At 42.6% G+C, this 25,996-nt stretch overlaps 1 protein-coding gene and 1 non-coding gene across 5 annotated transcripts in view; one reads left to right on the forward strand and one right to left on the reverse strand.

Annotated features, from left to right (window-relative positions):
• Nucleotides 1-25,996, reverse strand: part of MYH11 (myosin heavy chain 11) — a 147,266-nt gene that overhangs the window by 113,217 nt on the left and 8,053 nt on the right. For 2 of the 4 annotated variants that reach the window (XM_004373283.1, XM_004373282.1), the window contains exon 2: nucleotides 12,361-12,722. In XM_004373283.1, the coding sequence (XP_004373340.1) occupies nucleotides 12,361-12,705 (345 nt within the window). In that variant the 5' untranslated portion in view covers nucleotides 12,706-12,722. Of the gene's footprint in view, nucleotides 1-12,360; nucleotides 12,723-25,996 lie in introns of those variants that run through there. The other 2 variants (XM_004373285.2, XM_004373281.1) reach the window with 1 other exon arrangement.
• Nucleotides 22,096-22,199, forward strand: LOC111820020 (U6 spliceosomal RNA). Its single transcript, XR_002823581.1, has one exon. It is a non-coding gene; the product is annotated as a U6 spliceosomal RNA (small nuclear RNA).

Consider the following 25,996-nt stretch of genomic DNA (forward strand, 5'->3'; position numbering starts at 1 on the left):
TAAGTCCATTGTTGAAATGGACTTAAATTGATCACAGATCATGAAGATGGCCCAGGATCAGGCAATATTTTGTTCTGTTATACATAAGGTCATTATGAGTTAGAGCTGACTTGGCTACAACTAACAAGCTCCCAGGGCACATTGTCAGAACTGCTCAGGTATTTGTGGTTGCTGTTAGGTGCCATCGAGTCAGCTCCAACTCATAGTGATCCTATAGGACAGTGTAGAACTGCCCCATAGGGTTTCCAAAGAGCAGCTGGTGGATTTGAACTGCCAACCTTTTGGTTAGCAGCCGAGCTCTTAACCACTATGCCACAGGACCCCTCAAAGATGTCCGTGTCCTAGTTCCCAAAAACTGTGAATATGTTAGTGTTATGGATTGAACTGTGTCCACAAAAAGATATATGTTGAAGTCCTGTCTTAGTCATCTAGTGCTGCTATAACAGAAATACCACAAGTGGATGGATTTAACAAAGAGAAGTTTATTGTCTCACAGTCCAGTAGGCTACAAGTCCAAATTCAGAGCATAAGCTCCAGGGAAACACTTTCTCCATCGGCTCTGGAGGAAGGTCCTTCTCATCAATCTTTCCTTGGTCTGGGAGCATCTCTGCGCAGGAAGCTCAGGTCCAAAGGACATGCTCTGCTCCCGGCACTGCTTTCTTGGTGGTATGAGGTTCCCATGTGTCTCTGTTCGCTTCTCTCTTTTATATCTCAAAAGAGATTGGTTTAAGACATTACCTAATCTTGTAGACATCATCAATATAACTGCTGCTAATCCATCTTATTACATCATTTACAACACATAGGGAAATCACATCAGATGACAAAATGGTAGACAATCATACAATACTGGGAATCATGACCTAGCCAAGTTGACAGATATTTTTGAGGAACACAATTCAATCCATGACAAGTCCTAACTCTGTACCTGTGAATGTGACCTTGTTTGGAAATAGGGTTTTTCTTTTGTTATCACTTAAATTAAAAGAGGTCATAACAAGTAGGGTGGGTCCTAATCTTAATCATTTCTAAGTGGTGTTTTACAAAAGGGAGAAGAGACGCAGAAACAGAGACACATACATGGGGAAGGCACCATGTGAAGACACATCTACAAACAGTAAAGGAATAGCAAGGATTGCTGGTAGCCAACAGAAGCTAGGACAGAGGCATGGAACCGATGTCTCTCAAAGCCCTTAATGTGGCTGAGAACCTGAATTTGGACTTCCAGCCTCCAGAGCTGTGAGAAACTAAATTTCTGTCCTTTATAGCCAAAAAAAGAAAAAGTGTTCAGAGGCTCCAGCCCTACTGCCACAGACAGATGGTCAAAATATATAGTCAGGTGCAAAGGGTGAGCTGCACATTGGTGCATGTTGCTATGCTGCCATTTTTGGAGGGTGGAGGAAGAGCTTTATATTTGCCTGCATATTCATGAAATATTTCTAGAAGGTTACATAGGGAACTGGTGGTCATGATTTCTCTAGAGAGGGAAAGTGGACTCTTGAGAGATAGGGATGATAAAGTTTTTTGTACCCTTGTATGCTATTTTTATTTTTTATAGCTGTATTCTAATCAAACTTTATTTACAAAAAAGGGGACAGGCTGTTTTGACCTGTGAGCTATAGTCTGCCATCCCCTCACTAGTCTATCTCAATTGATGAGGCTCCTTCTCATTCCTGTCCATCAACTCTGGTATATCTCAACAATGGATCAATTTTGAAAGCTCTTTTTTCTAATAAAAATTCTCTCTCTTAAGTATTACTGTAGAAAAGTCATATAACCATCCATATTGCTGCCATATTGTAATTTTTACTAAAAAACTATGGTAAAAACCCAGCATTGCCTGCAACCCATTTATATGCCCCTAATTTACTTCCAAGAAGCCCTGGTGGTGCAGTGGTTAAGAGCTCATCTGCTAACCAAAATGTTGGCAGTTGAAATCCACCAGCCACTCCTTGGAAACCCTATGGGGCAGTTCTACTCTGTCCCATATGTTCGTTATGAGTCGGAATTGAATGGATGGCACTGGGTTTTTTTAATATACTTCCTCTTTCATTTCCCAAAGGAACTGTCCCATAGTCTCCTCTCTTTCCTCAAGTCACCTACCCCCAATTGCTCCTTCATCAACGGATAATAAGTCCTTGCAGTCTGTCTTAATCATCTAGTGCTGCTACAACAGAAATACCACAAGTGGATGGTTTTAATGAAGAGAAGTTTATTTCCTCACAGTCAAAGTAGGCTAAAAGTCCAAATTCAGGGCATCAGCTCCAGGGCAAGGCTTTTTCTCTCTGTTGGCCTTCTCATCAATGTTCCCCCGGCCTACTAGGAGCTTCTCTGCGCAGGGATCCCGGTCCAAAGGACACATGCTCTGCCCGGCACTGATTTCTTGATGGTATGAGGTTCCCCTGTCTCACTGCTCACTTCTGTCTTTTGTATCTCAAGAGATTGCCTCAGAACACAATCCAGTCTTGTAGATCAGGTCCTGCCTTACTAACACGACTGCCACCCATCCTCCCTCATTAACGTCACAGAGGCAGGTTTACAACATATGGGAAAAAATCACACAGTACCAGGAATCATGGCCTAGCCAAACTGATACACACATTTTTGGGGGGACATAATTCAAACCACGACACAGTCACAGAAAACAATTGAGACTACCAATTGTGATTTCCCTTTGTTTCCAAAATTCCTTCTATCTATTTCATACTTAAGCCTTTTCATCACTCTTTGATGATAAGGTGTTTCTTTCAAATTCCAGCTTGCTTCTTACCTACAGACCTTTCATTATTCCACGTACACCATTGTTTATTCCTTCCCTCTCTCTCTCCTGTTGCCAGCCACTCTCTATTATATAAGCTTCACCAATTTTAACTTCTTTCTCTTAATCTTTTGTCCTAGTTTGGTTTATGTGCTATATGCTTCCATTCTTTCACAAATAAGATCCTCAAAATACCATTTTACAATTGCTGTCTCCATGTTAAGGACTGAACTGTGTCCCCCAAAAATATATGGTGTAAATCCTATGCCTGTGGTTATAATCCCATCTGGGAATGGGTTATCCTTGTTATGTTAATGAGGCAGGATTACTATAGGGTATGTTTTGAGTCAATCTCTTTTGAGCTATAAAGGAGATAAAGCAAGCAATCAAGCAGGAAGAGATGGGGAAGACTGATGCCAAGTCACATGGAGATCTCCAAAGTACCAGGAAACAGAAGCTGAAGAGACAAGGAGCTTCTCCCAGAGCTGATAGAAAAAGCCTTCCCCTAGAGCCAGCGCCCTGAATTCAGACATCAAACCTCCTAAACTGTGAGAAAATAAATTTGTTTGTTAAAGCCATCCACTTGGGGTATTTCCATTACAGCAGCACTAGAAAACTAAGACACTCCACTTTCCCACCTCCCATTATTCTTCAACCCACTGCTATCTGGCTTCTGACACTTCCATTGTGTTGGCACTGCTCTGATAAAAGTCACAAATGCCCTCCAATTTCCAAATTCAAAACTCTTTGTACTCCATATATTACATTGGCTGGCATATATTATGGACTCCTTAGTTATTTGTTGAACTGAAAGGATCGATTTTTCTGTAATATTTGACACTGTTGATCACTGACTTCTTGAAGCTTTCTAATGCCTTATATTCTTATGTTCTCTTGCTTCTCTTCCTTCTCAAACATTAGCTATTTTTATTTTTTTAATTTATATTATTTTTAAGGTCCCTGGTGGTGCCAGTGGTTTGCACTCGACTACTAACCTAACTGTTGGTGGTTCAAATCCAACTAGCAGCACCACGAAAGGCCTGGTAATGTACTTCTGAAAAATCAGCCATTAAACACCCTGTGGAACAGTTCTACTCTATAACACATGGGGTCTCCACAAGTCAGAACTGACTCGATGGCGATAGGTTTATATTATTTTTATTATTTAATATTTTCATGCAGTATCTATTCAAAAAACTTTTTTTGTCTGACTAGGTAGACCATTATGAACAGACACGGAAAAAGCATGGTTACATTAAAAAAGCAAGCTGAAAAAAAAATTCACAAAGTGATTTTTTTGTTATATTTCCATATATAACATAGTACATATGTTATTGTTGTTGTTAGGTGCTGTTGAGTCAGTTCCGACTCATAGCGACCCTACGTACAACATAACGAAACGCTGCCTGGTCCTGCGCCATCCTCACAATCGTTGATATGCTTGAGCCCACTGTTGCAGCCACCGTGTCAATCCATCCTGTTGAGGATCTTCCTCTTTTTCGCTGACCCTCTACCCTACCAAGCATGATGTCCTTCTCCAGGGACTAGTCCCTCCTGATATGTCCAAAGTATGTGAGACGAAGTCTCATCATCCTTGCTTCTAATGAGCATTCTTGGCTGTACTTCTTCCAAGACAGATTTGTTTGTTCTTCTAGTAGTTCATGGTATATTCAATATTCTTTGCCAACACCATAATTCAAAGGCATCAATTCTTCTTCAGTCTTGCTTATTCATTGTCCAGTTTTCACATACATATGAGGTGACTGAAAACACCATGGCTTAGGTCATAGAATACGTACCATAGTACATATACATAGGTGTATATATATACACGACCCTATTAATTATGTTTGCTTCCAGGGATGTAAGTTGGGAGCTAAAGGAGGAGGATTCTTGTTTTTTATCCATATAGTTATTTTTAAATATTTTCTTATAGACATTTCATAGTGTCATAGATTGAACTGTGTCCCCTAAAAATATCTGTCAGCTTGGCTAGGTCATGATTCCCAGTATTGTATGATTGTCTACCATTTTGTCATCTGATGTGATTTCCCTATGTGTTGTAAATCCTATCACTATGATGTAATGAGATGGATTAGTGGATTAGTGGCAGTTACATTGATGAGATCTACTAGATAATGTCTTAAGCCAATCTCTTTTGAGATATAAAAGAGAGAATCGAGCAGAGAGACATGGGAACCTCATACCTCCAAGAAACCAGTGCTGGGAGCAGAGTGAGTCCTTTGGACCTGAGGTTCCTGTGCGGAGAAGCTCCCAGACCAAGGGAAAATTGATGAGAAGGACCTTCCTCCAGAGCTGACAAAGAGAGAAAGCCTTCCCCTGGAGCTGATGCCCTACATTTGGAGTTGAAGCCTACTAGACTGTGAGGAAATAAATTTCTCTTTGTTAAAGCCATCCTCTTGTGGTATTTCTGTTCTAGCAGCACTAGATGACTAAGACACATAATAGATATACTTGTATTATTTGTGAAGGTCCTATGAAGCAATAAAGGAGCCCTGGTGGCATAGTGGTTAAGTGCTGGGCTGCTAGCCGAACGGTTGGCGGTTCAAACCCACCAGCCACTCCACGGGAGAAAGATGTGGCAATCGGCTTTTATAAAGATTATTGTTGTTCTGGACTAAACCAAAGCTAAGAAGTTTCCTGAATACAACCAAATACTTTGAAGGACAGAGTGGCAGGAGCAGGGGTCTGGGAACCATAGTTTAAGAGGACATCTAGGTCAATTGGCATAACAAAGTTTTTTAAGAAAATGTTTTGCACCCCACTTTGGTGAGTGGCTTCTGGGGTCTTAAAAGCTGGTGAGCAGCCATCTAAGATGTACCAATTGGTTGCAACCCACCTGGAGTAAAGGAGAATGAAGAATACCATGGACACAAGGAAAGTATTAGCCCAAAAGACAGAAAGGGCCACATAAACCAGAGACTTCATCAGCCTGAGACCAGAAGAACTAGATGGTGCCCAGCTACCACAATGACCACCCTGACAAGGAACACAACAGAGAGTCCCTGACAGAGCAGGAGAAAAGTGGGGTTAAGAACTCAAATTCTAGTTAAAAGACCAGACGTAATGGTTTGATTGAGACTGGAGGGACCCCAGAAAACACAGCCCCCGGACTCTCCGTTAGCCCAAAACTAAAACCATTCCCAAGGCCAACTCTTCAGACAAAGATTAGACTGTACTATAGGACATAAAACGATAGTCGTGAAGAGAGTGCTTCTCAGCTCTAGTAGATACATGAGATTAAATGGGCAGCTCCTGTCCGGAGGCGAGATGAGAAGGCAGAGAGGGTCAGGAGCTGGTTGAATGGACACAGGAAATCCAGGGTGAAAAGGAAGAGTGTGCTGTCATGGTACAGGGAGAGCAACTAGGGTCACAAAACAATGTATGTATAAATTCTTGTATGAGAGACTAACTTGAATTGTACACTTTCACTTAAAGCACAACAATTAAAAAAAAAAAAGACTGTTGTTGTTTTTAGGTGCCATAGAGTCAGTTCTGATTTACAGCGACCCCGTGTACAACAGAACTAAACGCTGCCCAGGCTTGCGCCATCCTCACAATTGTCACTATGTTTGAACCCATTGTTGCAGCCACTGTGTCAATCCATCTCGTTGAGGGCCTCTTCCTTTCTTTCGCTGACCCTCTACCAAGCATGATGCACTTCTCCAGGGAAAAAATTACAGCCTTGGAAATCCTATGGGGCAGTTCTACTCTGTCCTATAAGGTTGCTATATGAGTTAGAATCGACTCGATGTCAACGGGTTTAGTTGTTTTGGTTTTATGAAGCAGTAACAACCTGAAAGCATCAAAGGGCTAGTCCACAGGATCAAGGGCTAGTTCACAAGCTCAATACAGGTCAGCTGCCAATTGTATTTTCTCACCTCTCTCTAGGGCTTGGCACAGCATCTGGTGCCCAGGAGGTCTCTGCTTATAGCCTGCTTGCAGCATCCCTTCTCGAGAAGGTTAAGATCGCTGGGCTAGGTCTCTGGGATGAAAACTTAGCCACCGGCTGGAGTTTGGAAGAAAGGTCTCTCTTCATCCCCTGGACTTTCCAGATCAGAGGAATCAGAACTGAAAAATATGTCCTTTGGGTTCAGGGGTGGGGGATCTGGGTTGGGGACCTAATGAACAGAAAGATCCTTCTGTCTTTGCTCTGACTCACATTGTTCCCCAGCCCTATGGGCTTGGCCCAGGGGTGGACGGTCTCACTATCTACAGGGACCAAGTAGGTAAGATGTGAGTGAAGTAGGCCAGGTGTGAAAAAAACAAAACAGATGCAGTGATCAACAGCCAACACTCAGCTTCAGGGTTCAGGAGACAATAGGGAGCAGTGGGGCTTGCGGAGAAGCAGAGAGCACATGCACCCCATCTACTAGGGATTGTTACCTTCCAGGGCCAGATCCTCTGCTTTCTCAAATGATGCCAGAAACAGCATTTTTTAAAGATATACCAAAATTAACTTATTTTTAAAAAAAAATAAAATCACTCATTCTGGGCCAACAGCTTACAATTTCTGGTCTAGCACCTTTGGTGCTCAAGAAATCATAATAAAAGGTTAGAGTCCTTCCTTCTTTGTACTTCGAGACCCAGCTCAAAGCTAATGGCACACTCATGGCACCGTCTTCACCTGTCCCAGCCCACATCCATCACATTCTTCTCTAAACCACCTGTCACCCTAAAGGCCCTACATAATCATGGGCAATCACTTGGTTCTGGAGTCACATGGGCCTTGTTTGAAACCCAGCTCTACCTACTTACCAGCCATGTAAGTGGGCACATCTGAGCCTCAGTGTCTTCCTCTCCAAAATGGGGTAATAACATCTGCCTCATAGGATCACTGGAAAGGTTAAATGAGGCACCAGCTGCAAGCACTGGTTCTAGAGGTGGCTTTCCCGAGTTGGAGACCCACCTTAGTTTCTCATCAAGTTATTTAACTTTTCTAAGTTGCAGTTCCTTTACCTGCAAAAATGGAGCTAAATAATAGTATCTCTCTTTACATAAGGAAAATATTGTGTGCCATAGAGTCGATTCCAACTCATAGTGACCTCATGTGACAGAGGAGAACTTCCCCATCGGGCTCCTAGGCTGTAATCTTGACAGGAGCAGATCACCAAGTCTTTTGTCCTGTGGAGCCGCTGGGTGGGTTGGAACCACCGACCTTTCAGTTAACAGCCAGGGCTCCTTAAAGAAAATAATAGTGAGAGTAATAATATGCTAGTATAAACCCTTGCCACAGTAAATTTCAAATGAATAGTAGTTGCTATCATTATTATCATGAGGGTAACAGGATCTTTTGAGAACTGAATGGAAGCTGGGCTCCTCTGCCCAATATACATAGGCAGAAACTTTTACTTAAATCTCAAGAGGCTTTCAAATGCCCTAGCATCCATTTACAGACCCTGAGTTTAGGACCCCATGTGTTAGAATCTATTTCATATACTTGCATCTAAATCAGGTGTATTTTGTCTTCCTCACCTTAATTATAACGCAACCTCAGGGCAAGGATGGGGCCCTCTGACTTCTCAGTATCCCACAGAGAGAGCCAAAAAAAAACACATTTTACAGTGTTTTGGATTGAATTGTGTCCCCCTAAAATATGTGTTGGAATCCTAACCCCTATACCTGTGGGTGTAATCCCATTTGGGAAGAGGGTTTCTTTGTTGTTAATGAGGCCTTATCAGCGTAGGGTGTGTCTTAAACCTAATTACTTCTGAGATAGAGAGAGAGCAGATTAGACACAGAGACAAGCCAAGCACAAATGGGGGGAAGATAAGATGCCACATGGAGATCTCCAAGGAACCAAAGAATGCTGGAAGAGACAAGGACCATCCCAGGGGGCAGACAGAGAGAGAACCTTCCCCTAGAGCCAGTGCCCTGAATCCGGACTTCTAACCTCCTAAACTGTGAAAAAAGAAGTTTCTGTCTTTAAAGCCTCCCGCTTGGGGTATTCCTGCTACAGCAGCACTAGGCACAAGGCCAGAGTCTGAATCCGGGTCCCTTTCTACGTGTGTGACCTTGGACAGGTGACATCATCTCTCTGCCTGGGACCTCTCATCTGCAGTATGGGGTATTAGCTTCACTCTTGCAGGTGTCATAAGGGACTAAACGGTCTGGGAGCACTTGGGACAGTAGCTGGCACACAGCAGACACACACCTTTATTGAGCTCCCTTCTCCTGAATCGCTTCTTCCCACTTCCAGCACAGCGCCAGGGACAAAGCCGACTGTGTAAGTGGTCTACAAAAGATTCCAAGGAGAGAGAACCCAGCCAATGACAGACAGTGCTGGGAAGAGTGACGGAGCCTGGGACCAGCAATCAGAGCTTCGTTCTTGCCCCATGTCTGCCATGAATGATCTACGGCAGCTCAGGCAAGTCGCTGAACATGGCTGAGCCCAGAACGGGAATCTCTAAGATGGAGGGCATGACCTCTGGCATCTACAGACTCTTCTAGATCCAAGAGGACACAAGGTCCACCAGGACCTTCTCAAAGGCCCGTTGTTTGTGGTGAGCCTTGCAGAATGGAGGGGAACATTCTCTCCATCTCCAAGGTCAAAGTCGGACACACCTGGCTGCCAGCCTCAGCATCACTTTGCCCCCCACCTATTAACACAAGTCACGCATTCTGCTATTGTGCACCGGGACAGTAACTATGCTCTCCCCTACCCTCACACCACCCCCTCTTTCTATATCTTCTCAGTCATGGGCACCGGTTTCTATTAAGTGATTCAACTGACCAGAAAGGAACAAGACAGGAGCAGGCGCATAGTCACGAGGTTGAAAGGATTTTAATCTAATCTGTCCAGAGAAGCATAGCAGGAATTTGAAGCTTTGATGCCTTTTTTAATCTGCTGTCAGAAGATATTCTGGGTCTCAGGACCTTCAGTTGCCCTTCATTTTTTCTGATTTCTATTTTGGGCTCAAACACTGCCATCAGAGGTCAGCAGGTGAGACAGGAAAATAGGCCCTGGATGGAAAGGACATGGCTTGGATGGGAGTTCTGGGATCCGAGGAGCCCAATTTCCCCTCTAGCTCTGGTAGACTGGCGTCCTTTTATTTAAACCACAGAATGCTTCCATTCTGTGCCAGCAGCCCCAAATTGATCATATTTCCATACAAGGAGCACCATGGACCAAAGGAACTTTCCCTGCTACATTAGAGAAGTAAGGATGGAGTTACCACCCTGAGCCTCAGCTTGCTCATCTGTGAAATGGGACCAGCATTCTTACCTCATTATGTTGTTGTGTTAATTAAATGAGATAAAGTGTGACAAAGCACAGTACCTACATTAGAGAATAGTATTTAATAATTGAAGGTCCCTGGCAGGCAAGAAGTTTGCGATCAGCTGCTAACCTAAATGGTGGTGGTTCAAACCCACAAAGCGGCTCCACGGAAGAAAAGGCCTGGTGAACTGCTTCCATTAAGATTACAGCCAAGAAAACCCTACAAAGCAGTGCTACTCTGTTTAACACACGGGGTCACCATGAAGTCAGAATCCACTCAATGGCAATGGTTTTTTGGTTGTTTTTTTTTTGGTGTTGTTGTTATTTAATAATTACAAATTGTTCTCTCCTTCCCCTTTGGCTTTTCTGAAGTATCCACAAGAATGGATTAATCAATCATGGAACATCTACATGATAGACTGTATAGCCCTAAAAAGGGTGTTTGGGGGCTATTCAATGAAACGTAGAAATGCTTAGCACGTACTTGTACATGGAGAATAAATGCTGGTCATTAAACTACAATCACGCATCGCTTAATGTCCACCATACGTTCTGTGAAAGAGGACATTACATGATTTAGATGTTGTGCAAACACCATATTGTTATTCTCAGAATGGGAATTAATAACAAAACAATCAGGAGTTGCTTCTCCTGGACACGGAAGCCCCAAGCCAGGAATGGAGTTCATTGCGTTCCATGGGCTTATTTATCTGCTGGCGCCAGGTCTTCCCTTTCTGCCCCAGGGATGGGTGGGCATAGAGGAAAATATACCTGGGGTAGGTGGCCATTTCCCCCTCCTACTGCAGGCCTGAGGGTTGGAATGAATGAGGAGGGCTGGAGGAGAGAGGGCCATATTATTCACCATATTATTTTTTTTTCAAAATGAAACAAAAGGTAATCTTATGTAAACTTATGGGACCAGGGACCTATATGCACTTGGACGTTGCCCAAAGAGACATTATGCTGCGCATGACTGTATTTCCACAGAAGGCTTTCAAATACGTAATATTTTATCTGCTGTTATTTCTGAGTGAGGACTGATTTCTATTGTGTTCACTATGCTTTTTGGAAATGTGCGAGTCTTCTCATGTATTATTTTCCTAATTAGGAAAAAAAATTGTAGAACATTCTGAGAGATGACAAAGGGCTGTCTGTAATAGTCAAATGGCAGAATGTAAAAGGCAGTACCAGAAGCAACAAAAGGGACAAACTATGGGAGTGATCATTCCCACAAGTTTGCAGAGGAGCCAAGAAAATCTAATAATAATAATAAACAAGAAGTATAATAATAATAAACAATAAGTATAATAATAAAAATTATAACAAAACCCAATAATAACAGCTAACATTTTGAATGCCTACTATGTGCCAGGAAGTATGCTAAGTACTTTCTTTTAAGAATAACCCACTAGGTGAGGTTAGCACTGTTCTTATGTTCATTTTACAGACAAAGAAGATAAATTGCAGGACTTGCCCAAAGGACTAGCATGCCCTTTCAGAGAGGAAAGATTCACAAAGGGTAGGCTCAGGGACCTCCACCCACAAGTCTGGCATTATCGGACCATATCCCTCTTGCTCTAGGGAGTTGGTCCAACTCCACAAGGGACCTATGCCCGCCACCCCAGTCACATCTCCCCCTACAATCTAGACTAGCCTATCCAACAGAACTTTCTGCACTGATGGAAATGTTTTATATCTGCACTTTCCAATATGGCAGCCACTAGCTACAGGTGGCTATTGAGCACTTGGTATGTGGTTAGTACAACCCAAGAACTAAATGTTTAATTTTATTTATTTTTAATTAATTTAAATCTAAATTTAAATAGACACTTGTGGCTAGTGGCCACCATATTGGACAATGCAACTCTAGTCCTCTCTGATCTGCACAGTCAACCCAGAGGAATCCCAGGTCTAATCTGGGCGTTCCCATTTGTGACAGGGAAAGCCTGGCTGCCACATCAGATGGACGAGCCTTTCCAAGGAGGTTATGAACTTTTCTTTGTTTCCAAGATGAAAGAAGGGCACGGATCCACTTCACTGAAATCTCCTAAGTGTTTACCATGCACCTTGGCACTTTGCTTATGGAGTCTTCACACCTACTTTATATGTTAAGTGTGATTATTCCCATTTCACAGGTGTGAAAACTGAGACTGCAAGAGGTGAAATAACCTGCTCAATGTCACAGAATTAGGTAGGCAGGAGCGAGATTTGAACCCAAGCCTGATTCCACCTCACTATGCGGCCCCCCTCAATGAAACCTTCAACCTACTAACCTGCACCCCTAACACATTTCTAAACCTTCTCCCTTCCTTAGAGGTACAAGAGGCCAGGGAGTAGTAACTGGTTGCTCCGAGATACTCACGTATATGAGTCCCGAGAAGTATCTCTCCCTCAGGTTGTGCAATACAGAAGCTTCGTTGAGGCACGTCAGCTCCGCCATGTCCTCCACCTTGGAGAACTTGGGTGGGTTCATCTTCTGGATGTCATCCTTGCCTACCGTTACCTTCTTGCCATTCTCCACCAGCTCCACAATCACTTCATCCCCTTTCTCCTCCTTGATGCTGGCTGCCTCGAAGCCCTGCTTCTCCGAAGGGACCCAAACCAGCCTCTTGGCAGCCCAGTCAGCCTGGGCCACTGGGTTGTTGATGAAGTTTTTGTCCACAAAGAGGAACTTCTCATCATCACTGAGTTGGCCCTTCTGTGCCATGGTGCCTGGTTGGTCCCCTGTGGAATAAGGCAACAGAGTGAGAATCAGGTCAGACCCAAGCCCTAAAGGCAGTTAAGCCTCTAGTGTTGCCATGTGCAGGAACACAGCCTACAGAAACACTTCACAAAGTACACAAGGATATTCTCTGCAGTGTTGTTTATGATTGTCGAAAAATGGAAATACCCTAAAGGCCCTTCAGGAGAGGATTTGCATCATTGCCTACGGTAGCAAAAATCAAGAAAACAACCCAAATGTCCAACAACATGAAACTGGATACATAAGCCAAGGTATTTTCATACAACGAAGTACTATGCAGTGGTAAAGAAGAAAGAAATGGCTACATGTGTCCACGTGGAAAGATATTCAAGACTTATTGTTTGCTACGAAAATAAAAAGGGGAGATCCTCAAACAATTAAATATAGCGTTACCATATGATCCAGCATTTCCACTCCCCAGCCATATACTCAAGAAATGAAAACATATGTCTACACAAAAATTTGTACACAAATGTTCATAGCAGTGTTACCCATAACAGCTAAAAAATGGAAACAACCCAAATGTCCAATAATAAAAAGAAATGAAGTCCTGATACATGCTATGACATGGCTGAACCTTGAAAACAACATGCCAAGTGAAAAAGTCAGTCACAAAGGACAACATATTGTATGATTCCATTTATATGAAATGTCCAGAATAGAGAAGTCCTGGTGACACAGTCCTTAAGCACTCAGTTGCGAACCATAAGTTGGTGGTTTGAACCCACCAGCAGCTCCATTGGAGAAAGATGTGGGAATTCGTTTCCATAAAGATGTATAGCCTGTCATTAGCCATTAGAGAAATGCAAATCAGAACTACAGTGAGATACCATCTCACCCTGACAACACTGGCACTAATCAAAAACACAGAAAATAATAAAAGTTGGAGAGGTTTCAGGGAGATTGGAACTCTTATGCACTGTTGGTAGGAATGTAAAATGGTATAACCACTATGGAAAACGGTATGACGCCTCCTTAAAAAGCTAGAAATGGAAATACTGCACAATCCAGCAATCCCACTCCTAGGCATATATTCTAGAGAAATAAGAGCTGTCACACGAATAGATATATGCACACTCATGTTCACTGCAGCACTGTTCACAATAGCAAAAAAATGGACACAAGCTAGGTGCCCATCAACAGATGAATGGATAAACAAATTATGGTACATAAACACAATGGAATACTATGCAACAATAAAGAATAATGATGAATCCGCGAAACATCTCACAACATGGATGAAGCTGGAGGGCATTATGCTGAGTGAAATAAGTCAATCATAAAAGGACAAATATTGTATGAGACCACTATTATAAGAACTCAAGAAAAAAAATTCTTTGATGGTTACGAGGGTGAGGAGGGATGGAGAGGACAAATCACTAACTGGATAGTAGATAAGGGTCAACTTGGGTGAAGGTAAAGACAACACACAATATAGGGGAAGTCAGCACAACTTGACCAAGGCAAAGTCACAGAAGTTTCCTAGACACATCCAAACACCTTGAGGGACCGAGTTGCTGTGCCAGGGGCTGGAGACCAGAGTCTTGGGGGACATCTAGGTCAACTGGCATAACATAGTTCATAAAGAAAACGTTCTACATCCTACTTTGGTGAGTAGTGTTTGGGATCTTAAAAGCTTGCAAATGGGCTACCACCACCAACTGCTCTGACAGGAATCACAATAGAGGGTCCTGGACAGAAGAGGAAAAAAATGTAGAAAAAAATTCAAATTCACACACACACAAAAAGACCAGACTTACTGGTCTGATAGAGCCTGGTGGAACCTCTGAGCCTATGGCCCCCGGACACCCTTTTAACTCAGAACTGAAGCCACTCCCAAAGTTCACCCTGTAGCCAAAGATTAGACAGGTCTATAAAACAAACAATAACACACACGGGGAACACACTTCTTCATTCAGTCGTGTACACAACACCAAAAGAGCAACACCCGCCCAAAAGCAATGACGAGAAGGCAAGAAGGGACAGGAACAACGGGCAGATGGAAATGAGGAATCGGGGTGTGGAAGGGGAGAGTGTTGACACATCATGAAGATGGCAACCAATGTCACCAAACAACTTGTATATAAATTATTGAATGAGAAACTCATTTCCTCTGTAAAGTTTTACCTAAAGCACAATTAAAAAAAAAAAACAACTTGTAAGCCGCCGTCTAAGGTACATCTATTGGTCCCATCCCATCTGGAGCAAAGGAGAATGAAGAAAACCAAAGACCCAGGAAAACATTAGCCCAAAGGACTGAAGCACCACGTGAACCACAGCCTCCACCAGCCTGAGCCCACAAGCAGCAGCCAGTGCCTGGCTACCACCACCAACCACTCTGACAGGGGTCACAACAGAGGGTCTCAGAGTGGAAGGAAAATGTAGACGAGAATTCAAATTCACCAAAAAAGACCAGACTTACTGGTCTGACAGAGACTGGAGGAACCCCCGAGACTATGGCCCCCAGACACCCTGCTAACTCAGAACTGAAGTCACTCCCGAAGCCCACTTTACAGAGACAGCCCTGTAAAACAAACAGTAACACACAAGAGGAATGTGCTTCTTAGTTCAATCAAATATACAGGACCAGATGGGCAGCTCCTGCCCAAAAGCAAGATGCGAAGGCAGGAAGGGACAGGAAAACTGGATGAACGGGCACCAGGAACCCAGAGTAGAAAGGGGGAGAGTGCTGTCACATTGCAGGGATTGCCATCCGTGACACAAAACAACATGTGTTTAAATTTTTGAGTGAGAAACTAGCTTGAGCTGTAAACTTTCACCTAAAACACAACAAAATTTTTAAAAAAAATTTACAGCCTTGGAAACCCTGTGGGGCAGTTCTACTCTGTCTTATAGGGTGTCTATTTGAGTCAGAATCAGCTCAGTGGGAATGGGTTTGATGGTTTTGGTCCACAATAGGCAAATTCATAGAAAGTAGATTAGTGATTACCAGTGGCTGAGGGAGGATTGGGGGTTGATGGCTAAGGGATGTGGGTTTTCTTTGGGAGTAATGAAAATGTCCTAAAATTACTTATTATTCTAACATTGGATACACAACTCTTTGAATATACTAAAAACCAATGAATTGTACAACTTAAATTTGTAAATTATACAGTATATGAATTATATCTCAATAAAGCAGTTAAAAATAAAAAGGGGTTGTACGCATTTGTGTGTGTATATGTATATATAATAGAGCGCATGGGGGCACAGTTATGGAAACTTCCTAGACATATCCAAACACCTCATGGGATTGAGTTACTGAGTTTGAAGGCTCAGGACCATGGTCTCGGGGGATACCTAGGTCAAATGGCATAACATAGTTTATAAAGATAATGTTCTACATCCTAGCTTGGTGAGTACAGTCTGGGGTCTTAAAAGCTTACAAGGGGCTATGTAAGATACAACTATTGGTCTTCTCCTGTCTGGAGCAAAGGAGAGTGAAAGAAACCAGAAACTCAAAGAAACAATTAGTCCACAGGACTAATGGCCCACACAAACCACAGCCTATTCTAGCCTGAGACCAGAAGAACTAGATGGTGCCCAGCTACCACTAGAGGCAACTAGCCAGGGACACAACAGAAGGTCTCAGTTAGAATGGGATAAAAATGTAGAACAAAACTCAAATTCATAAAAAGACCAGACTTACTGGACTGATAGAGCCTGGAGGAACCCCCAAGACTATTGTCCTAAGACACCCTTTTAATCTGGAACTGAAGCCACTCCCAGAGGTCACCTTTCAGCTAAATAATAGATTGGCCTATAAAATAAACAATAACACCTGTGAGGAATGTGCTTCTTAGAACAATCAACTATAGGAGACCAAACAGGCAACATTTGCCCAAAAGCAAAGATGAGAAGGCTAGGAGGGGCAGGGATACTAAAAGGATGGACACAGGGAAGGCAGAGGGGAAATGGGGCAAGTGCTGATACACTGTAGGGATAGTAACCAATGTCACAGAACAATTTGTGTATTAATTGTTGAACAGGAAACTAATTTGCTATGTAAACTTTCACCTAAAACACAGTAAAATGTTCCAAAAAAATACTCTAATGCATAGATGAGAAGGTTGGGAGGATATGAGACTAGGTTAATGGGAACGAAACAACTGGAATGGAAATAGAGAATAATGGTACAATGTGAAGAATGTAACCAATGTCACTGAATAATATGTGTAGAAATTGTTGAATGGGAACCTGTTTTGCTGTGTACACTTCCACTGTAAATACAATATTGTTTTAAAAATAATAAATAAAGGAGGAGATTATAAAACAATCAGTATAATGTCCCATTTTTATTAAAAAAAATTCAGAATCTGTATAGGAAAATTTACTAAGAAATATGTACCTGTCAAGAATACTTTCTATTATGTATTCTGTCTTATTTTTATAACTTTTTATTAAACCTATGATCAACAAAAATAAATGTTTACAAAGCCCTTCAAATAGCCAATGAACATAAGAAAAAGCTGTTCAACCTCACTAGTAACTGAAGAAATGCAATTTCAAGCAATGAAATGTTGATTTTCACCTACGAGCTTGGCTGAAGTTAAAACCATTGATAATCTCCAGTGTTGTCCAAAGTGTAGGAGGACAAGCAACCCATATACACCAAAAAATTCTCCTACTGTAAATGTACCATTCAATAATTTGTACTAGATTTTCAGAGTTGTACAACCATCACCACACTCCACCGTTAGAACATTTCCATCACTCAAAAAGTTGCTCATGCTCACCTGCAGTCAATCCCCGCTCCTAGCCCTAGGCAACCGCTAACCAACCCTCTGTCCCTATAGATTTGCCTTTTCCAGACACTACATATAAATAGAATAATACAATAGGTGGTCATTGACTATACAAAGATACTTATGATATATTTTCAAGTTAAAAACAATATGTATAAATGGAATACCACTGAACAATAAAAAGAAATGAATGACTGATACACATAAGAACATCAGTGAAGTCTCAAAAGCATTACGCTAAGTGAAAGAAGCCAGTTCCAAAAGACTACAAGTTCTATTATTCCACTGATGCGGAAGGGTAAGAAAGGCAAAACTATGGTGACACAAGGCAGATCAGTAGTTGCCAAGGGCTAGGAGTGGGGAAGAGGATTGACTGCCGAGAGGCACAAAATCACTTCCTGTGGTGATGGAAACGTCCCGTATCAGGACTACGGTGGTGATTCCACCGCTGCACACGTTTGTCAAAGCTCATGGAGCTGTCCACTTAAAATTGATGAATTAAAAAAAATGATGTAAATTATACCGCAATAAATTTGATTAAAATATTTATAATAGAATCTTTCTTGTAATTTTATATGTGTGTGTATATATATACATGCATTTATAAAGTCTAGAAAACTACATACCGAAATATTAAACTATGGTTCTACCTGGTCAAATATGGAACAGTTTGAACATCAGTGAGGAAAATACCTACAGTACAGTAACTGAAAGACAAATATGTTTACATCCAGAGTTCATAATGCAAGAGTCTGGAAAACCACCCATTATTTTGAAAACTGACAGAGAAAGGAGGGAAAAACCAAAAATTGATTCTGTCTTTCCAATAAAAGAGGAGCCCTGGTGGCTCAGTGGTTAAAGCCCTTGGCTGCTAACTGAAAGGTCAGCAGTTCAAACCCACCGTCTCTCTGTGAGAGAAAGATGTGGTAGTCTGCTTCCATAAAGATTTACAGCCTTGAAAACCCTATGGGACAGCTCTACTCTGTCCCATACAGTCACTATGAGTCAGAATCGACTCAACAGTAGTGGGTGTGGGTTTGGATTCCTATAAACATCATACCTCAGGTTAACCAAATAATTGACAAGCAGAAATTTCTCTTTATATAAGATTTCCAGCCATTAAATGTCCTCTCAATGTAGGTAGCCCGTTTGCAACAGAGTCTCCATCCTATTATCCAGATGCATCCGTGAGGCAAGGTGCTGAGAAAATGGGCCCTTTATAAACATGTCCAGTCACCCAGTCCAGACCCCTCTGCCTATCACTGCAGGAGGGGGTCTTGGTAACACTTGCTCCCGTCCAGTTCCTCCAACCCATTCCGTCTCTCCTCCACCCGCTGCTGCTGTGCTTCAAAGAATGAAGGCACAGGCTGAGACAGGATGTACAGCCACCAGGACCTACTGTGTGGTTGCTGTCTCTGCTTTAGCAGAAAAGAATCCACAGCTTTGACGTTCCAAGAGAATTCCATGCGTGAGCCCCAAATCGTCCCATGGACGTGGACTAAATCCCACATGCATGGCTGGGCGGCCAGAGAGGAGCAGCCAGCTCCTGAAGCAGGAATCTCTGGGGCGACTCAGATTTTGCAAAGCAACGTGGGAGGGGTGGATATTCCACAATAATAAACGCCAGATGCTGATTTCCTCAACAGAGGGGAAGGTTATTGCTTCTGGGAGGCCTGCTTTAGTAACAGATTTTTTAAAAGACAGATGAATGAGTAGATCACGCCCTAAATCACTTTAGTTAATATATAAAAAGGAAATTAAAATTGTAGAGAATATACATTGTCTTAGAGTAAACGATCACATTTCCTGTGTTAAAGCGTCACTGAGTGTTGCTCAGGGCATAATAAGCCCTACAAACACCTACCCTAATCCCCACCTTAACTACCTTAAAAATATACTTCCTTCTACTTGGAAGAACTCCAGCCAATAAATGCAGAAGAAATGACAAAATTAGAATATAGCCATTTTGTAACCTCTAATAAAATAAGGAGCCCCGGTGGCGCACTGGTTAAAGCGCTCATCTGCCAACAGAAAGATCGGCAGTTCAAACTCACCAGCCGCTCCTCGGGAGAAAGATGTGGCAGTCTGCTCCTGTAAGGATTTATAGCCTTGAAAACTCTATGGGGCAGTTCTACTCTATCCTATAGGGTCCTGAGTTGGAATCAACTCGATGGAAACAGGGTTTTAACAAAATAATGGTCTCGGCAATGAGCATCGGCAGTTGTAAGTGGTTCTCACACCTGAGGTGCGTCAGCATCACCTAGCAGGCTTGTTAAAGCACACACTGCTGGGCCCCGCCCCAGAGCCTCAGATTCCACAGGACTGGGGCAGAACCTAAGAATTTGCATTTCTAACAAGTTCCTAGGGGATGCTACTGATGCTCAGCTGGAGGGGGTTGGGGGGGAGGGCACATTTTAAGAACAACTGTATTCGATAAAAAGCTGATGGAGAACTTTATAATGGGTGAATCAGGCTGGCACCCCCTAAACCTCCTAATCAACATCACGAGAGAGCTGATCAGACATTCTGTGCCTACAGATAGGATGCAATAGGAAATGCCACTGCCACGAGCAAAATACTCTTACAAGAAAGGGGGTGAAGACTGAAGCCGATGGAGCCCCCGGGTCAAACACCAGTTTACAGGAAATACAGGGCACAGGGGAACACATCAGACAATGTCATGGGCATGTAAGAGTCCAGAAAGTGGGAACTATATGACAAGTGACCCATCTGTCCTATTTAAAAAAAGAGAGAGAACTATAGATTAAAAGACCTTTAAGACACAGAAGACAAATGGGATGGGGGCAGAGATAACAAACAAGAGTGGGCTCACGTGTTGATAAATATTGAAGCTGCGTGATGGTACATGGGGCATGTTAATACTGTTCTCTCTACTTTTACATGTTTGGCATTTTTCTTAAAAAGAAAAATATTACTATATAAAATTTCTAAAACTATCTTCTACTTCACGGCAATGTACCTATTGCACCATCTCCCACTGGGCAGGTCTATCATGCCCAGGGGCAAGTTTTCTGGATGCTAACAGTGATAGTTGACACTGATGAACTCCTCACAGGCCCTGGGCTAACTCCTTCACTGACAGCATCAAGTAATGTCACCACAGCCTTAGGGGCTAAGTTTTACAGTTAGTTCTACCTTACAGATATGGAAACTCAGGCTCAGAGAGGTGAAATAATCTGCCTGAGGTGACACAGCTAATAAGTGGCAGAGCTGAGATCTATCTGAAGCCAGGTCTGATTCCACACTAGCTTGATGTGTCCGTTAGAAGCTCAGTATTTGCAATAAATGAGCCAATACATTTTTTTTATTGCTGTACTTTAAGTGAAAGTTTACAATTCAAGTTAGTCTCTCATACACAAATTTATGCATACATTGTTATGTGACCCTAGTTGCTCTCCCTATACTGTGACAGCACACTCCTCCTTTCCACCCCGGATTTCCCGTGTCCATTCAACCAGCTCCTGACCCTCTCTGCCTTCTCATCTCGCCTCTGGACAGGAGCTGCCCATTTAGTCTCATGTATCTACTTGAGCTAAGAAGCACACTCTTCATGAGTATCATTTTATGTCCCATAGTCCAGACTAATCTTTGTCTGAAGAGTTGGCCTCGGGAATGGTTTTAGTTCTGGGTTGACAGAGAGTCCGGAGGCCATGCTTTCTGGGGTTCCTCCAGTCTCAGTCAGACCATTAAGTCTGGTCTTTTTACTAGAATTTGAATTCTGCACCTCACTTTCCTCCTGATCCATCAGGGGCTCTCTGTTGTGTTCCCAGTCAAGGAGGTCATTGGTGGTAGTCTAAATGAGCCAATACATTTAAGGCATCTAGCTCAGTGCCTGGCACATAATAAACACTCAAGTGGGACCCAAATCAGATTAGGTGAACTACAGCTCCCACCATAATAATAAAGTAAACCTCACAAATAGACTCTTGAGCAAAAGAAGCCAGATACAAAGAGGGCATACCCTTTGAGTCTGTTTATGAGGTTCAAAAACAGGCAAAACTAATCTATGAGGATAGAAGCCAGGATAGGAGTCACCACTGGATGACTGAAAGACCAGGACATGAGGAGTCTTCTGGGAGTTGCTGTTCTGTTTCTTGAGCTGCGACAATTACACAGGCGTATTCACTTTGTGGAGTCCCTGGGTGGTGCAAACAGTTAACACACTTGGCTGCAAACCCAAAGGATGGCAGTTCAAGTCCACCCAGAGGCGCCTTGGAAGAAAGCTTTGGTGATTTACTTCCAAGAAATCAGCCATTGAAACCCCACGGAGCATGGGTCTACTCTGACACAAATGGGGTGTCTGTGAGTCAACATCCACTTGATGGCAACTGGTTTTAAATAGTTCACTTTGTGAAAATCCATCAAGTTTGTCATGCATGGTATTGTACTTTTTTGGATGTAAAGTATACTTCAGTGAAAAGTTTTTTAAAATGGCAGCCAATTATACCCAAGAGGGCTGGCAGAGTGTTTCATTTGTTTTAAGAAGCATGACAAGTAATTTCCTAATTGTGATGTTAGTGAGTTGCCTAAAAAGTCAGAAAAAAAAAAAAGAAGCCAGCGATAAATACAACAGAAAAATAAATAAAAGGTACTCGCTTCAGCAGCACATATACTAAAATTGGAATGATACAGAGATTAGCATGGCCCCTGCACAAGGATGACATGCAAATTCGTGAAGCATTCCATAATTTTTTAGGTTTGGTGGTGGATATTTCTACATACATGACTGTAGGTGCTGCCTATACATTCATATAGACAATAGAGCACACAAGGGCCACAGTCAGGGAACTTCTTAGACATAGACAAATACCCAGCAGGATGAAGTTCCTAGGCTCAAAGGTGCAGGGCCATAGACTTGGGGGACATCTATGTCAATTGGCACAACATAGTTCATCAAGACAAAGTTCTGCATCCTACTTTGGTGAGTAGCATCTGGGGTCTTAAAAGCTTGCTAGTGACCACCTAAGATACATCTACTGGTTTCTTACTGTCCAGAGCAAAGGAGAGTAAAGAAGACTCAAGGGAGCAATTAGTCCAAAGGACTAATGGACCACATGAACCACAGCCTATATGACTCTGAAACCAGAAGAACTAGATGGTGCCCAGCTTCCAGACTGACTGCTCTGACTGGGATCACAAAAGAGCGTCCTGGACAGGGTGGGAGAAAACTGTAGAACAAAAAATCAAATTCACAAAAAACCCGAGACTATGGCCCTAAGACACCCTTCTGAACTGTAATGAAAGCCACACCTGGAGATTACCTTTCAGCCAAACCATAGACAGGCCCATAAGATAAACGATAACACCCCAGAGGAACATGCTCCTTAGAACAATCAATTATACGAAATCAAAAGGGCAACATTTGCCCAAAAGCAAAGATGAGAAGGTAAGAAGGGATAGAAAACCAGGACAAAAGGAAATGGGGAACCTAGGATGGAAATGGGGAGAGTTATGACACATTGTGGGGAATGAAATCATTCTCATGGAACACTTTATGTTTAAACTATCGAATGGGAAACTAATTTGCTCTGTAAATTTTCACCTAATACACAATAAAAAATGAAAAAGAAATAAAAGGACACAAAAATCCCCATTGCCAGGAACCTGTCTAATCTACAACTAAAATCACAGACAAAATCAAACACAAAGAATCTCTGTCCAAAAAAGGAGAGAGAGAGACTGGCTTGCTTCCCACATCTTTGATGCCTCTGACAGTTATGATGTGTGAATTCTGCCTTGGTCAAAGGAAGACAGGACAAGGGAAGCTTGCTCAGATTCATGCTAGAATGACATTTCCCAGAGAGTTTTCCTTGGAACCCTAATCCCCTGAAATATGCAGAAGTGGGGTGGAAATCAGGGAAGTTAGGAAACTTTTCAAAACTGGTCTACAGTCGACTCCACTTTGAAAGTGCTACATATTCCCTCTCCCTCACAGAGATGCACAGCACACTTCCAAGGCTCTGGCAGGTCCTGAAATCCCAAAGCAACTTGATTCCTTCAAAGCACTCCCCAACCCCATCCTGTTGCCGTCAAGTCAATTCCTACTCACAGAGACCCTATACGACAGAATAGAACTGCTCCATAGGGTTTCATAATCTATACGGAAGCAGATCACCAAGTCTTTTCTCCCACGGAGCTGTTGGTGGGTTCCAACTTCCAACCTTTTGGTTAGCAGCCAAGCACTTAACCACTGTGCCACCATGGCTCCTCCCTTCAAGCCCAGAGGCTCCCGAAACCACATTTGGCCACGGAACTCTTCTCCTACCAAACACCAATTAACTTCCCAGAGAGCTCACTTTGCCCTTGAGAAAGTTCAATGAGCCTAGCAAATTAATAATACTAATATTAGTGACTCATGGCCACCCCATGCACAATAGGATCAGACTGTCGTGATCCATAGGGTTTTGAATGGCTCATTTTCAGAAGTAGATTGCCAGGCCTTTCTTCCTAGTCTGTCTTAGTCTTGAATCTCCATTGGCACCTCTTCAGCCTCATAGCAACACGCAAGCTTCCATTGACAGTTGGGTGGTAGCCGAGCCTGAGGTGCATTGTCTGGGAATTGAACCAGGTCTCTACCACTGAACAGCCACTGCCCTCATTGATATTAATAAAGCAAAACAAACAAATCGGTTGCCATTGAGTCATTTCTGACTCATGGCGACTCCATGTATTACAGAGTAGAAATTCTCCATAGCATTTTCTTGGCTATAATCTTTACAGAAGCAAATCGTGCCACTGGGTGGGTTCAAACCGCCAGCCTTTCAGTTAATAGTTGAGCACAAACCATTTGCCCCACCCAGGGACTTATTAATACTAGCTGCTATATCTTATAGAGTATTGTTGTTGTTGTTAGGTGCCGTCGAGTTGGTTCCAACTAATAGCGACCCTAATCACAGCAGAACGGAACACTGCCTGTCCTGCGCCATCCTCACAATCCTTATGCTTGAGCCCGTTGTTGCAGCCACTGTGTCAGTCCATCTTGTTGAGGGTCTTCCTCTTTTTTGCTGACCCTCTACCTTACTAAGCATGATGTCCTTCTTCAGGGTGGTCCCTCCTGATAACATGTCCAAAGTACGTGAGACAAAGTCTCACCATTCTCGCTTCTAAAGAGCATGTTGGCTGTACTTCTTCCAGAACAGATTTGTTCATTCTTCTGGCAGTTCACGGTATATTCAGTATTCTCTGTCAACACCATAATTCAAAGGCATCAATTTTTCTTTGGTCTTACAGAGTGCCAGATATTATCTCATTTAATCCTCTCAAGAACCTTATGAGATGCACCATTATCTCTGCTTTACAGATGAAGAAACTGAGGCACAAAGAGGTTAAGTAACTTGTCTATCACGGCATGGCTAGTGCCTGAATAAAGAAATATTGTCAAAACAAGCCTCCTTTTGTGCTTTGTCTTCCTCTTCCAAGACAGGAAGAGAACTTGAGGACAGAAGGGCAGAGGCACACTAGGGACACTTCCGAATCAATCCTGGCAACCCGAAGGCTCCAGGTGACTTGGTTGTGTTGTCGTAAGGACTTGCCTCAGAGTGCACCCAGAGCGCTGAGTTTTGTAAATTTCGAGTCGTGAAAATCAAGCACAAGTTGTCAGGTCAGGTATTAGGAAAGGCATAGGGAGGAAAGAAAAATAGCATGCCAGCTTGCAACAGCGATCAGAGAGCATCATGCCAGCAATAAATAGAATTCTCCATGTGCTGAAGCAAAGCATGCTCTTCTGCACCACACTGGGGTTCTTGCTTAAGAGCAGGATTTCTCAACCTTGGCACTATAGACATTTTGGATCGGATAATTCTTTGTAGTAGGGGGCTGTCCTGTGCATTGCAGGATATTTAACAGCATCCCTGGCCTCACCCACTAGATGCCAATAGCACCCCCTAGTCATGACAATCAAATATGTCTCCAGAGGACTCCAGACTTTCTGGAGCCATGAAAGCTGGATGAACCCCTGAAACTATTGCCCTGAGATAATGTTTAAAAATAAATCAAAAATATTCCCAAAAGTCTTCTTAAAACCAAACAATAGTTTAGCTTAACTAGTAAAAAAAGAGCATTATGCTCTTTTAAGAACTATCTATATGGAATCAAGCTGACAATAGCAACTCAAAAGATCAGATAGGAACCTTAGAGGGCAGTGAGTTTATGTTAATGGGGAGAACAACTCAGAAAAGGAAGATGAGAATGGTTGAACATCTAGAAGAATGTAATCAATGTCACTGAATTGTACATGTAGAAACTGTTGAATTGGTATATGTTTTGCTGTATATATTCTCAACAACAACAACAAAATGAATAAAATTTTAAAAAATGTCTCTAGACATTGCCTGATGTCCCTGGTGGGGCAAAAATTGCCCCCAGTGGCTTTAGAGTAAAAGCAAGGGCTCTATTGGGAAAGGCAAAGCTGAGGAAAGTTGTTACTTAGTCAACATCAACCTGGAAGACTCACTGCAAAAGGTCAGACAGGTGAGTGGAGTGTGAACACA

The sequence above is a fragment of the Trichechus manatus genome, unplaced genomic scaffold, assembly GCF_000243295.1.
Source record: "Trichechus manatus latirostris isolate Lorelei unplaced genomic scaffold, TriManLat1.0 scaffold00024, whole genome shotgun sequence".
Classification (NCBI taxonomy): domain Eukaryota; kingdom Metazoa; phylum Chordata; class Mammalia; order Sirenia; family Trichechidae; genus Trichechus; species Trichechus manatus.